General features: G+C 34.1%; 1 protein-coding gene and 1 pseudogene across 1 annotated transcript; both read left to right on the top strand.

Annotated features, from left to right (window-relative positions):
- The first annotated feature begins 590 nt into the window (after positions 1-590).
- LOC104788004 (protein argonaute 7) lies at positions 591-4,432 on the top strand. The gene is made up of 3 exons (XM_010513671.3): positions 591-1,168; positions 1,619-2,873; positions 2,952-4,432. Exons 1-3 carry the CDS (start codon positions 811-813, stop codon positions 4,351-4,353), a joined length of 3,015 nt encoding a protein of 1,004 aa, XP_010511973.2. The 5' UTR covers positions 591-810; the 3' UTR covers positions 4,354-4,432.
- A 6,354-nt stretch (positions 4,433-10,786) lies between these two features.
- On the top strand, positions 10,787-11,460 carry LOC104789728 (uncharacterized; annotated as a pseudogene).
- The last annotated feature ends 4,148 nt before the right edge of the window (positions 11,461-15,608 follow it).

Here is a 15,608-nt window from a genome sequence, read left to right as displayed (position 1 = left end):
AGTCAACCGAACCAAAAGAACATTGTTTACATATATAACAATATGCTAGTAAATAAAACACGAATGGTAACTTTAACAATGTTCTAATTAAATTTGTGTTGCTAGCTTTTCTTGAAACAAAATATTCGGAAAAGTATATGTAATATTTGTGTGAAAGAGTCCAAAGTGTCTAGTATTATTATTAATGAAGTACGAAGAAATAGTACCAAGAATAAATAAGTTAGAGAGAATGGTCCCATATTTCGATCTAATGAATGTATTGGTCCATTCCATTCTATTTAAAAAAAAAAAAAAAAACATGTTTACAACTTGGGGTTTACGAAAACCATAAAGTAATCATTTACGCCGTTGAAAAAGAAATCATATATGAATGTCTCAACCAACAACATTGGTAATCACTACATTGCGTTTATATATAATCAAGAAGTACTATAGTTTTAATCAAGAACGATATCAAATTTGTTATAAATATGTCTTAAAGAGTTTAAAGTAACACTATAGATCTTTAATTTTTTATTTTTAATTACCAACAATTAGAGCGTACGTATTTATGACAACATAAGTATTAAATAACATCATTTTATTATTTTGGTTGGGGCAGAAAAGAAAAAAAAACAGAGGGGACTTTGACCTTTCCCTGAGGCCTGACCAACAACCCAGACAATACCTTTCTGCCTTATTTTATCTTCTCTCTCTCTCTCTCTCTGATAAACCCACACTCACTCACTCACACCTTCTCTATCTCTCTCTCTTCTGCTTTGCCAAAGCCAAAGGTCTCTCTCTCTTTCACAGCTTTTTTTCTCCTCAGCCATGGAAGATAAAACTAAAACTCAGAGTCATCATCAACATCATCATCATAACAGTACAAAACATATCTCCAATTCCAAATCAAGTACACCTCTTCTCCACAAGCCTTATCACCATGTTCAAACCAATCCTCCTCCTTTTCTCTTGCACCCTTCTTCTCACCAAAACCTCAGTCTTCAGTCCAGCTACTGCTATTATTACTACTGCTACTTCTACTCTCAATTTCACAACTCTCTTCCTCCTCCTCCTCCTCCTCTTCTTCCTCATCCTCCTCCTCCTCCTCTTCCTCCTCTACTTCCTCTTCCTCCTCCTTCACCTCACTCAATGACCCGTTTCAACAAATCTCTCCCTGTTTCTCAAGGTAACTAAACTGTCTTTTTCTTGTTCTTGGTTTCTTCTTCTTCTTCTTTCTTGTTTGCATGTATTGGTTCTTTTGTCTTAAAAGGTTTAGGATCCTCACCTATGTCTTTATTTTTTATTGGACGAGGTTTTCAAGGCTATCTCTTGTTGTTGTTCTTTCTTTGTTTTGGTGTGATTTCCCACACAGACTCTCTAGTAGTAGTATTTGTGTAAATGTCTAAATGGTCCTCCTTACTCATATCCCTCTGTACTTACAATAATATTCACTTTTCTTTAAATGTTCTCTTTTCTTTTTAATGTGTTTAATGTCTGAAAACAAACTCTCTGTCTGCTTTAATACTCTCTACAGGTACTGATTCATTTGCATCTTTTTGTGTTTCAATCAAAAATACAATTAAAGTTTAATTTGACTTTGACTCACCCATTTTTTTTGCTTCTTCTGTATCAACAGTTGTGGAGAGGAAGCAGCAACAACAACATCAGAAGAAGAAGATACAAGTTTCTGAACATAAAGCCAACAACAAAGTGAGTGGCTCCATAGCAACAACAGAAGCAGCAGCATCATTAGTGGTTGCTAAAAGACCAGACTTTGGTGGTCAAGAAGGCTCTGTCATTTACCTTCTCGCTAACCATTTTCTTGTCAAGTTCGATCCTTTGCAGAGGATTTACCATTACAACGTTGAGATCTCTCCGCAGCCTTCAAAAGAAATTGCTCGGATGATCAAACAGAAGCTGGTGGAGACAGAACGGAATAGTTTCTCTGGTGTTGTTCCGGCTTTTGACGGTAGGAAAAACATTTACAGCCCTGTTGAGTTTCAGGACGATAGGCTTGAGTTCTTTGTTAATCTCCCTATGCCAACTTGCAAAGCTGTGATGAGTTCCGGTGACTTGCGAGAGAAGCAACCTCCGAAGAAGATTGATAAACTGTTTAGGGTTAATATGAGGCTTGTGTCCAAGTTTGATGGGAAGAAGGAACAGAGAAAGGAAGGAGAAGATTGGGCTCCTCTGCCTCCAGAATACATTCATGCTCTTGATGTTATCTTGAGGGAGAATCCAATGGAGAAGTGTACATCGATTGGAAGATCGTTTTACTCAAGTTCTATGGGTGGTTCAAAAGAGATTGGTGGAGGAGCTGTTGGACTCAGAGGGTTCTTCCAGAGTCTTAGACAGACTCAGCAAGGTTTAGCTCTTAACATGGATCTCTCAATCACAGCTTTCCATGAAAGCATTGGAGTAATAGCTTACTTGCAGAAGCGGCTTGAGTTTCTCAAGGATCTTCCTAGGAACAAAGGTAAAGAATTGAGTCTGGAGGAAAAGAGAGAAGTGGAGAAAGCACTTACGAACATAAGAGTCTTTGTTTGCCATAGAGAAACAGTTCAAAGGTATCGTGTTTACGGGTTAACAGAGGAGATTACAGAGAAGTTATGGTTTCCGGATAGAGATGGGAAGCATTTAAGGGTTATGAGCTACTTTAAAGATCATTATGGTTACGAGATTCAGTACAAGAACTTGCCGTGTCTGCAGATTAGTAGGGCGAGACCTTGTTACCTTCCTATGGAACTATGTATGATTTGTGAAGGTCAAAAGTTTCTTGGGAAGCTTTCAGATGATCAAGCTGCAAAGATTATGAAAATGGGTTGCCAAAAACCAAATGAAAGGAAAGCTATTATTGATAAGGTTATGGCAGGATCGGTTGGTCCATCAAGGTAATTTAGTTAATCCTAGTTTCTATATTCGAGTACTAAAAACATCGGTTAATCTTTTTTGTTTCTTCGGTTTGACAGCGGAAACCAAACAAGAGAGTTCAACCTCGAGGTTTCGAAAGGAATGACATTACTCAAAGGAAGAATACTTCAGCCTCCAAAGCTTAAACTTGACCGTCCAAAGAACCTTAAAGAATGTAAAGTTTTCAAAGGATCACGAATCGAGAGATGGGCTTTGATGAGTATTGGAGGCAGCTCGGATCAGAAATCTACTATCCCCAAGTTCATAAACGAGCTCACTCAAAAGTGTGAGCATTTGGGAGTCTTCTTAAGCAAGAACACAATAAGCAGCACCTTCTTTGAACCATCACACATACTCAACAACATTTCACTTCTCGAGTCGAAACTGAAGGAGATTCAAAGAGCTGCATCGAACAATCTCCAGCTGATTATTTGTGTAATGGAGAAAAAACATAAAGGGTATGGAGACCTAAAAAGGATAGCAGAGACAAGAATTGGCGTTGTGACACAATGCTGCTTATACCCTAACATCACTAAGCTCAGTTCTCAGTTTGTTTCAAACTTAGCTCTCAAGATTAATGCCAAGATAGGTGGATCCATGACCGAGCTCTACAAATCGATACCTTCTCACATTCCAAGACTGCTTAGACCTGATGAGCCTGTGATCTTTATGGGAGCTGATGTAACGCATCCTCATCCGTTTGATGATTGTAGTCCTTCAGTAGCGGCTGTGGTTGGGAGCATAAACTGGCCAGAAGCTAACCGATACGTCTCAAGAATGAGGTCTCAGACTCATAGGCAAGAGATCATTCAAGATCTTGACTTGATGGTCAAGGAACTTCTTGACGATTTCTACAAAGCCGTAAACAAGCTTCCGAATCGGATCATATTCTTCAGAGACGGTGTGAGCGAGACACAGTTCAAGAAAATCCTCCAAGAAGAGCTTCAGTCAATCAAAGCCGCTTGTTCCAAGTTCCAAGATTACAATCCGAGCATCACATTCGCAGTGGTCCAGAAAAGACACCACACGAGGCTGTTCAGATGCGAGCCAGACCATGAGAACATCCCTCAAGGTACAGTTGTTGATACAGTGATAACACATCCGAAAGAGTTTGATTTCTATCTCTGTAGCCATTTGGGAGTGAAGGGAACGAGCAGGCCAACGCATTACCACATCCTATGGGACGAGAACGAGTTCACTTCAGATGAGTTGCAGAGACTTGTGTATAACTTGTGTTACACTTTCGTGAGATGCACGAAACCTATTTCGATTGTGCCACCGGCTTATTATGCTCACCTTGCAGCGTACAGAGGAAGGCTATACATTGAAAGATCATCTGAATCTAATGGAGGAGGATCCATGAATCATCATCCTTCCTCTGTGTCTCGAGTTGGTCCTCCAAAGACTATTCCTCTCCCTAAATTAAGTGATAATGTCAAGAATCTCATGTTTTATTGCTGATTCTTAAGTCTCATGTTATCACTATTTTTTTGTTGTTAATTATTCCGTTATTATTTTATTTTTTAATGTTTTTACCATCTTTTACCGTTTTGGGTCAATAGGAACATACATATATTATGTTCCTCACTTACGTATAGTATAGTGTTCCATTCCAAATTCATCACCAATATGTTACACGTGAAAGTCCAAAAGTATTCATATTGCTGATGTGTTATCAACTTATCATAACACTAACAAGCCAAGCCAAGCCACCGCCAATTATTGAACATGGAAAGTCCAAAACATTTTTTTCTAAATTGTAAAAGTTCTTTTTTTTTTCTCTGAGTGCGTGAAGTTGATCATATCTGTTTCACGATTAAAACCACAAAAACATTATGAATATTCAGTTTTTTGTTTTATTTGCTTGTAACATTTCAATAATATGCCAACTACAGTAATTCAATCACATTTGAATATATCACATCAAGGCAAAAACTTTCAACAAAACACTCGAAAACTAAAGAGTTGATAACTTGTTGTAGGGACTCCAAAAGTATTCCAAATGTTAAATTCAAATTGTCATGATTTAAGAAAAATATTGACAATATCAGTGTGAAGTGTGAACCGAAGAGATTGAATGCTCTAGCTGGAAATAATAATAATAATAATAATAATAATAATAATAATAATAATAATAATAATAATAATAATAATAATAATAAAAGATTTGGGAGTTTGGAAATGTGAAAGTCCCAAAACAAGAGAAAGGACAAAAGAGAGGAAAGGGGAAAAGAAATGAATAGTTTGCAAGTTGGAAGAAAGTGTAGTTAATGAATGTGCAGAGTGTTGCAGGCTTGCAGCACATTACAAATTTACAAATGTATTTATTTATTTATTTCTATTTTATTTTCATAATTTTTTTTGGATTATGGGCTTTTACAGAAACAAATAAATAAAATTGTAATTATTTTTTCTAAGATAATAACGACGACACAGAGGACAAAAGACAGAATGAATGATTTTAATAACAATGGAAAGAAAAAAAGAAAGAGGAGAGTACAAAAAGAGTATGTGTTTTTGTGAGTTGTCACAAAATATGAAAAGGTGAAAAAGAATTTATGAAAATGTGTAATCTTTTGGTTTTCTTTTCATCTTTTCCAGTTCTCGGGAACCCAAATTCTCCAGAGAAGTGAGAGAACAACTTGTACCAAACTGTCTCAATTCTCTTTCTTCTACAACCAAAAAAAAAAATTTATTGGTATTTATCTATATATTGAAACCTATTTAATCTATAAAACTATACTTGTAAAATCTTGTAGCATTGAGTGTTACTTGCTCTATGTCTCTCCATGCTAAATTAGCAAATTACACATCCTTTCAATATTTTTTTTTTTACCAAAGTTTTGAAGTTAAAAAAATTATAAGACATCTCTCGAATGAACTGTCAATGTGTTTTCAAATTTGTGTGTATTTGTCTGTGCATGTTAGTTTGACAAACGTCTCTGTGTTAACCACTTTGGATGCATTGCAACAGTTGATAACAAAGGATATAGCAGTATTATACGGTAGCTTTTAGCCTCCATCACTCCAACGTACTACCTATATATCTTCTCACTTCGTAGGGTGCTTTTTTTGAGAAATTGGGATATAATGGAATAATATAAAGTTAAACTATAAATTTAGAAAAAGTTATTACCATCTATTTGATAATGCTAAGATTAGATGACCAAATAGGTTTGAAAATACAAACTAAAATGTGTGTTTATCATCTTTAACCATGTTTTTTTTCCTTTTTTCTTGCTCCAATCACTTAGCTATAAAATTAATTAAATTCCCAATTTTTATTAAATTTCCAGATTTTGTTTATTTATGTCATAAACATTAGCCTGTGTTCTTAATTCTTATACTGTAGAAGACAAAAAAAAAAAACTCAGTTATTGTGAATAACTGAATATTGAATTCAAAGATATACGTAGAAAAAGATTGGAGACACACCCTATTTTATAAAAGATTGATAGTTTTTGTGACAGAGAAACAGAATCATTGCATGTCGTCTGTAAAATATCCCATCAAACTAGATGATCCTATCCCATCGTAGTCTATGAATGATCCAATAGTTCACATTTGACATCACTGTGCCCCAAGTTCCAACCGACTTGGTTAATGTTTGCAATATTCATTCGGCCTTTTTATGAAAATCAATCCGCTCAGTTGAACCCAACGAACGTTCAAAGAAGCCTAGGAGTGTTAGCCCGATGGGCCAATGGGCTGCAGCGTACATTTTCTATGTATGTTAGTAATTTATTATAATTGTATGAATGATTCAGTTTTTTTAGTATACAGTGTATATTCTATAAGATATATATGTTAATAGTACTCTTATTAATTCCTCGGATGTAGTCTTAACATTATTATTAAACTGATAAATTGTTTTCATCATGTTAGATGAACTTCCAACTTGTGAAACAAGAACGAATTGGATGAAAAAAGAGATTTGGAAAATAGCATATGAGAATGTATTATAAACTTCTAGAAGCTTTATGTGCGACACATACTACCTATATGTTGTGCTTTTTTTCTTTCTTGGGTAGGCATTTCCACTTTCAGTTTATCATAGTTGAAGAATTATTGAATAAATGTTGAGATAATAATAATTACTTTGGAATGTACTAGTTATGTTCATGTCCAAATTGATACGGAGAAAAAAGGATCAAACTGATTTTGCATGTCGACATGCTAAAACATCTTAACATACAAATAAATTTGATAAAAAGCAATATTGGATATGGACATGATTTCTATTGAGAATATTTTGGAGACCTCATTCACTTTTGAGAATATGCACCAATTTTAAAAAGAGGCAACAAATATGCTCATCATCCCTTAAAATAAAATCAATACGAAAATATAAAATATACTAAAAAAATTGAATTAATTTGTAAGAAGACACTAGTAATTTCCGCTTAGTGGATGAACTAAACGTGATTTAAAAAAGTAGATCACAACTATGACTTCGTCGTCGTTGTGCATTCTTTCTATGTATTATATGAATGAATATGAAATATTTGGACTTAGTCAAATACCGGTTCAGATATATTTTCCACTATCTTATATAGGTCAATCTTGTTGATAACTGATTTGTCTTTAAATATATTGTAATCTCTGAGTGATAAAATACATAATCTTTCATGGTATCAGAGCCTTATTGCTCTTAGACTATGATAAGAAGAGACTTTAAAAGCTTTAAAATTAATTTAAAGTCTTAAAAGCCAAAATTTTACCAATCATGTTTTCTTTGCTTTATTACTAGGTAATATTCTGGGAAAATGCGCGGATTGTTGTATAATAAAATATATTAATTTATTTAAATTTATTTAATAATCATAAAAAACTTAATAAATAAATTTAAATGTCATTAACATTTTTTACACTTTTATTTATTCAAATCATACAATATCAAAATATATAACTTATTTAAATATAATTATACATACATTATACACATATCTTAAAGTTATTTGGTTTTGATTGTTCAACTTTGATAATAATTTTCATTAGTATTTTGAGCATTTGAGGTAATAAAATATTATTAATAAAAACGAAATTTTACTATGTGATTTAAATATATAATTTAAGTTTTTCATATAAACTAACACATAACCTAAAATATTTAATAATTAAAAACTAAACTATTTTGAAAGTAAAAAAAAAAAAATATATTTCCTATAATATCATATGAAGTGCAATCAAAGTTTTAAAATACGATTCCCAAAGGTTTGTTTTTAATTTTTTTTATATTCCCCTTAGTTTAAGATATATTGCTAGGTTTAGTTATAATTTTAATCCTTGTAATAAAAGATAGATAGAAAAGAAAAAAAATCAATTTTTTTATATAGAAAAATATTTAAAGTACACATTTGAATTAAATTTAAAATAGAGATTTTTATATAATTATATGTTAAATCCCAAACTGAATATAATGGTTATTATTCTAAAATAAATGTATTACAATTTTGTTGGATGTAAGTGAGAGTTAAGAAAAATTGATTTGATAATTATGTTACAATTTTTTTTTATAATCCCCTTAATTTAAGTTATATTGCTAGGCTTAGTTTTAATTTTCCATCCTTGTAGTAAAAGATAGAAAGAAAATAAATATCAAATTGGTTTTTTTATATAGCAAAATCCTTAAAGTACATATTTGAATTAAATTTAAAATAATGATTTTTATATAATTATATGTTGAATCACAAACTAAATATAATGATGAGTATTCTAAAATATATTATTACAATTTTGTTGGAGGTAAGAGAGAGGTAGAAAAAATGATTTGATAATTATCTTACAAAAATTTCTTTCATGAGAACGTTTCAAATTTTAAGAATAAAATAAATATACATGAATTTGTAAGAACTAATCAAACATCTAAAGTAAAGAATTAAGATATTTTCTTTAGCTTGATTCCCTTATTATGAGATGATTATAACCAAAACATTGTTATGGTCATCAAAATTTTATTATACATATTAGAATACATATGTATTTTAAATCAAAATAATATAAGAAAACAAAGAAGAAAAGAAGAAGTACATAAAACAAAGAAACAATAAAATTCAAAAAAATGTAAAATATATAGTAAACAAAAAATATAATCAAATTCTTAACTGGGTTTTCAACCTATGCAAGAACATTATAAAAAAAACAAAAAAAATATTTAGGATTTGGGATATGGTGGAGGAGGATGTGAGAATGGTTATTTATAGGATAAAAAGTGATGGAAGTTACATTTATAAAATAATTAAATTAGAAGAATTACAATTATAATTAATAGTGTGTTTAAATGAAAAATGAATGGAAGAGAAAAAGTCAATTTACAATTTGTAATTTCAGTTGCAATTTAGTAGTAAAGAATGAATTTATAGTATGCATTAATGTATATGATTAAATGTGTTGTTTAATTAGAAATAAATATTAAATTTTTAAAAGTTAAGTGAAAATCAACCAATAAGGAGAGACCAAAACCTTATTTTTATGTATATGATTTTTAACAGCCTTAAAAGTCTAACTGCCCATTTTTTTAGTGAAAAATACTTATTCACCCCTAAATGTTCACCTCCTTTTTTTCAACCAATCAGAATCTTTTCTATATTATTTTATTTTAAAAATAAATCAAAATTAAATTAAAAGACAAAACAAATTAAGGAAACAAATTCTGCATACTTTTAATTAAGGAAAGCTATATATTGGCTTGATTTAGATTTTAAAATTAGAACAAAATTATGTGTCGGTTTGGATTTATAAATAAGATGATTAGAGTTTAGATTTTACAATTAAAACAAAATTATATGTCGGTTTGGGTTTACAAATGAAGTGGTTAGGGTTTAGATTTTACAATTAAAACAAAATTATATGTCGGTTTGGGTTTACAAATAAGGTGGTTAGGATTTTGATTTTACAATTAGAACAAAATAATATGTCGGTTTGGGTTTACAAATGAGATGGTTAGGGTTTTACATTTTACAATTAGAACGAAATTATATGTCGGTTTGAGTTTACAAATGAGATAGTTAGGATTTAGATTTTACAACTAGAACGAAATTATATGTCAGTTTGGGTTTACAAATGAGATGGTTAGAGTTTAAAATTTACAATTAGAATGAAATTATATGTCAGTTTGGGTTTACAAATAAGATGGTCAGAGTTTAGATTTTATAATTAGAATGAAATTATACATTGGTTTGAGTTTATAAAAGAGCGGTTTAAGTTTTTAATTTGATAATAATGTATACAAATTTTATTTTCTTATTTTATAAGAGAGTGAATGAAGAGGTTTACCTCTAGGGGTGAACCCAGTATTGTTCTTTTTTAGTTTGCACGTACAAATTTTTAAAGTCACAAATATGAGACTTTTTTGGCTGTAAAAAAATAAATAATAACAAAACTGTAGTTATTTTTTCTCTTTCTTATTTTCCATGATGATTAAATCATTTTTTTAGTCTATGTATAATTTATCACAAATATATTATAATTCATTAAAAATAGATTTTTTATTTCTGTTATTTTGAGATCCATTTTTCATAATTATTTTTGCATCAACAACCATTATAACACATAATCAATTATGTCATATCTTTCTAATTTTTAATTTGTTGAAAATATTTATCTATCCATTTTCTATGAGTTTTTGTATTTTTTTATTTTTTTAAAATAAAATTCATTATGTTGCCACATCGCATGAGTTATATTTATGAAAAACATACAATAAAAATAACAGTCATGTTAAAGTTTCTACAGCAAAAGTCTCTGTAGTCAAAGTTTTACAGTCAAAACATTTACAGTCACAAGTAACAGCCGTTACTAATCGGAGCCTTAATCTCTTTCTTTTTTTTTTCTTTTCTAATCTTCTCATCTCTTCTATTTCTTTCCTTCATCTCTTCTTCTTTTCTCTGTTTCAATGGCGGCCACTACAGAAAGAGCCTTTGGTATCACCAACATCAAATCTCACATTCCTTTGATTCTCGACATGGATGATCATAATTATGATGCCTGGAGAGAACTCTTTCTTACTCATTGTCTCACGTTCGACGTCTTAGGCCACATTGATGGCTCTTTCACTCCAACTAATGACAACGATCAACCATGGCTGAAACGTGATGGTCTCGTTAAGCTTTGGATTTATGACACTCTAGCTCCGCCACTATTCAAATCAACATTCAAGACCGGTGGAACTGCTCATGACATTTGGCTCCGCATTGAAAACCAATTCCGCAACAACAAAGATGCTAGAGTAATGCAGATTGACAACGAACTGCATACAATGGAAATTGGGGATCAATCGATTCAAGAGTGCTGTCAAGCTCTTAAGTCACTTGTCGATCTGCTCTCCAATCTGGATTCTCCGGTTAATAATCGCAACCTTGTGATGTACATGTTGAAGGGACTCACGAGAAATTTGACAACATCATAAATGTCATCAAGCATCAAAAGCTATTTCCTTCCTTTGATGATGCAAAATCCATACTGCAAGAAGAAGAATCTTGTCTGAAGAAGGCAAATAAAACTGTTGCTTCACATTCTGCTCATTCCTCATCCTCAACAGTGCTTGTCACCACAAATCCATCAAACTAGATGCAACAAAACCAACTTTCTCCTAACAAAAACATTTGTACTTACCGTCGCAACAATGATAAGAGCCGCAATAACAAATTTCAGCAAAATGTTCAGAATCAACAACGTCAACCTTTCCCCACCTGGGGACAACAGCCTTATTTGGCCTGCTCCATTCAAAACCTGGCCTCATCCACCTTTTGGTCTACTGAGTCCTTATCCACTAGGGTTCTAGAATCGTGGCTTACTTGGACCGAGTCGCAAACCGTACAATTCACCACAAGTTGAAGCAAATGTCACGACTCTTCAACCGACAAGAGAATATGCTGAAGCGTTCAATACCATGACGCTTACTGATCCCTCGTCTGACAGCTGGTACATGGACTCTGCAGCCACCGCCCATTTAGCATCGTCGGCAGGTATGCTCCACTCTGTTATTAATTCGAACACCATCAATTCATTCATTGTCGGAAACGGTTTTTCTATTCTGGTACTTATTTTCGGTTCTACCTTTCTTCCTTCCAATTCTTGTACTCTTAACCTTCACAATGTTCTTGTCACCCCAAAAATCATAAAAATTTTACTCTGTGTTCGTCAATTTACAAAAATAATGCTTGTACCTTGGAGTTTGACCCTTTTGACTTTTTTGTGGAGGATCTACTCACACGAATGATTCTTCTCCGCAGTGATAGCGATGGTGATCTTTATCCCTTTCCCTCTTTTAATAACAAAGACACCACACACTCTTCATGTTTGGCTGTCTCACCTTCATGTTGGCATATGAGGCTTGGCACACCAACAACCAGACTTTCAAATCTCTGCTCTCCTCAAACATGTTTCGTTGTACTAAAACTAGCTTACCTTCTTCTTGTAATGCTTGTCGGTTGGAAAAACAAGTGAAACTTCCTTTTCATAAATCAAACACTATTTCATCTAAACCTTTTGAGCTTATTCACTCTGATGTTTGGACTTCTCCGGTGACAAGTATGATGTCATCTTTCTTGTTGATTGTAACAACCCGTCCCATGGACTCCACTAACTCCCCCGCTAGCCTACCCCCATAGGCCCTAAGCTGGCCCTGCAGGGCATCGATCCTAACCCCTCATGTGGACATCCAAATCCACCAGTAGGTTATTGGTGCGCCAGATCAATTGGTGACAGCTTGTCATGTGGAAAGGTTGTTAAAGGGTGGGGACCAGGGTACGAGGAACACCCAGATCAATTGGTGACAGCTTGTCATGTGGGAAGGTTGTTAAAGGGTGGAGACCAGTGTACGAGGAACGTCTGGCGCACCAATAACCTACTGGTGGATTTGGATGTCCACATGAGGGGTTAGGATCGATGCCCTGCAGAGCCAGCTTAGGGCCTATGGGGGCAAGCTAGCGTGGAAATCCATATCCACCAGTAGGTTATTGGTGCGCCAGGCGTTCCTCGAACCCTGGTCCCCACCCTTTAACAACATTTCCACAGGACAAGCTGTCACCAATTCCTTTCCACGGTAAGGCGTTAGGATCGATGCCCTGCAGGGCCAACTTAGGGGCAAGCTAGCGGTGGGCTAGTGGGGTCCACGGGACGGGTTGTTACAATGATTATTCTCAATTCCTTTGGGTTTATCCCCTTCGTAGAAAAAGTGAAGTTATCACAAAAATTCTACACTTTTCTGTGTATGTCAAAACCCAATTTAATGCTATCATCAAATCTTTTCAATGTGACAATTGAGGTGAATATTCAAGTGACAAGTTTGCTCGTCATTTTGATGCTAATGTGTCACAGTTTGATTTTCTTGCCCATATACATCGCAACAAAACGGCAAGTCCGAAAGTATGAAACGAACAATCAATAATAACAGTATAACTCTCTTGTTTCAAGCTCAGCTCCCACCCACTTACTGGACTGAAGCACTTCACACCTCCACACACCTTATAAACTTACTTCCATCTTCCTCCATCGATTACAAGAGTTCTTACGCTGTCTTGTTTAATAAAACTCCAACATACGACCACTCAAGAGTGTTTAATTGCCTTTGTTATCCCAATTTGAACAATTCCACTACTCGCAAACTTTCCCCTCATTTCTCACCTTGCCTTTTCCTTGGCTATCCTCTCTAACATCATGGTTACCGTTGTCTAGATCTTAAAACAAAAAAGATCATAATATCCAGACATGTGGTGTTTTATGAAACTACATTTCCAGCAGTTGCAAACAAAACTCAAACATCGATCTCTTATGATTTTCTAAATCAAGTCGACGAACCTTCAGCTATGTTTAAGACCATTCTTCAATCTCAAAACGAACCACCCTCTCTTCCGCATATACATCCATCTCCGCCACCTCACATACCTACGGTGGTGGCTCTGGTCCCTCAGCCTATTCGACATCCCATGACCACAAGAAGCAAAACAAGCACAGAAAAGCAAAACAACATGTTTCACTCATCATTTCCTTTGTCTCTCAACTTCCCAAAACTCATCAAAAAGCCTTAACCGACCCAAACTGGAATCCAGCGATGACTGATGAGTATGATGCTCAAATTAATGCTCAAACATGGGGTTTAGTACCTTGTCCTAAGGATGCTAACATTGTGAATTCTATGTGGTTGTTTAAGCATAAACATGATGCATATGGGAACTTGACACGCTACAATGCTCAGTTAGTTGCGAATAGGAAAACAAAAGAGGAAGGCATCGACTATTTTGAGACTTTTGCACTGGTGGTCAAGCCTGCAACCATTAGAGCAGTTCTACATGTCGCGGTTTCAAAAGGATGGAATACAAAGCAGTTAAATGTTAAAAATGCTTTCCTCCATGGTGATTTCATAGAGATAATATGCATGCATCAACCACTGGTTTCGTGGACAAATCCAATCCAACATATGTCTGCAAGTTAAACAAAGCAAATTATGCCTTAAAACAAGCTCCAAGGGCCTGAAATGCTCGTTTCTCAAGATTTGTGTCTCAAATTGGATTTAAGATGTCCAAGAGTGACAATTCTCTGTTTGTCTACAAGCATGGTAATGCGATTTCTTATCTCTTGTTGTATGTTGATGACATAATCCTCACAGGATCAAGCCAATCGTTGATTGATAATATCACTTCGTCTCTCAAAAGTGAATTTCCGATGATATATGGAGGCAGATTAAGCTACTTTCTTGGTGTGAAAGTTGATTATAACCAAGCTGGTATACTACTATCTCAATTACAGTATGCGAAGGAGATAATTTTTAGAGCTGGCATGATGGACTGTAAGCCAGTTGGTACACCAGTGGATGTTGAATCCAAGCTGACAAGTGAATCAGGAGACAAAAATTTAAATTCAAAGGAGTATATAAGCTTGGCTGGCGCTTTACAGTATCTCATGTTTACAAGACCAAATATTGCTTATGCCGTCCAACAAGTTTGTTTGTTTATGCATGATCTGAGGGTTAAACATATGCAAGCTTTAAAGAAGATCATTCGTTATATACAGGGCACACAACATCATGGTCTGCAAAAATTTCGTGGGAAGCTTAGTGCATTAACAGCCTACACTGACTCGGATTGGGCAGGTTGCTCAGATACACGTCGTTCAACGTTAGGGTATTGTGTGTATCTGGGAGAGAACTTGATTTCATGGTCTTCGAAACACCAACAGACAGTGTCCCGTTCAATTGCTAAGGCAGAGTATAAGGGAGTTGCAAATGTCGTCGCTGAAACATGCTGGATACAAAATCTCTTTCTGGAAATGCATTGCCCAAGTAAAAGTCATTCTTGTACCCTTTTCTCTCCAGTTTGCAGACATTCACCAAAGGTTGACCTTCCTACGTGTTCAAAGAATTTAGAATCAGTCTAACCGTCCGAGGCTCAGACGATTCAACTGCGGGAGAGTGAATGAATATGGAATATTTGGACTTAGTCAAATAACCGTTCAGATCTATTCTTCACTATCTTAAGCACAATCTTGTTGATAACTGATTTGTTTTTAAATATATTGTAATCTCCATTGTAAATGAGGGAGGAAATATATAATCTTTCATTATATATGATTTTCAAAATGGTAAGAAGTCATGTAAACACGCGTAACACTGAAAATAAACAAGAAGTAGATGAAATCACAATCCTTAACATTGATTAAAAGCCAAATACATGAGAACTATTCCATAAACTAAGTCCACTTAACAGTGATTAACCATA

Source organism: Camelina sativa, chromosome 5, assembly GCF_030686135.1.
Source record: "Camelina sativa cultivar CO46 ecotype springtype chromosome 5, ASM3068613v1".
In the NCBI taxonomy this organism is placed as follows: Eukaryota; Viridiplantae; Streptophyta; class Magnoliopsida; order Brassicales; family Brassicaceae; genus Camelina; species Camelina sativa.
This window is presented reverse-complemented; position numbering and strand designations above follow the sequence as displayed.

Bases quoted from the DNA above. Each gene is read 5' to 3' on its own strand.
- LOC104788004 (XM_010513671.3), top strand. From the start codon at position 811: ATGGAAGATAAAACTAAAACTCAGAGTCATCATCAACATCATCATCAT. The intron at 1,169-1,618 runs GTAACTAAACTG...CTGTATCAACAG, and splicing joins ATCTCTCCCTGTTTCTCAAG to TTGTGGAGAGGAAGCAGCAA. The intron at 2,874-2,951 runs GTAATTTAGTTA...TCGGTTTGACAG, and splicing joins GGATCGGTTGGTCCATCAAG to CGGAAACCAAACAAGAGAGT.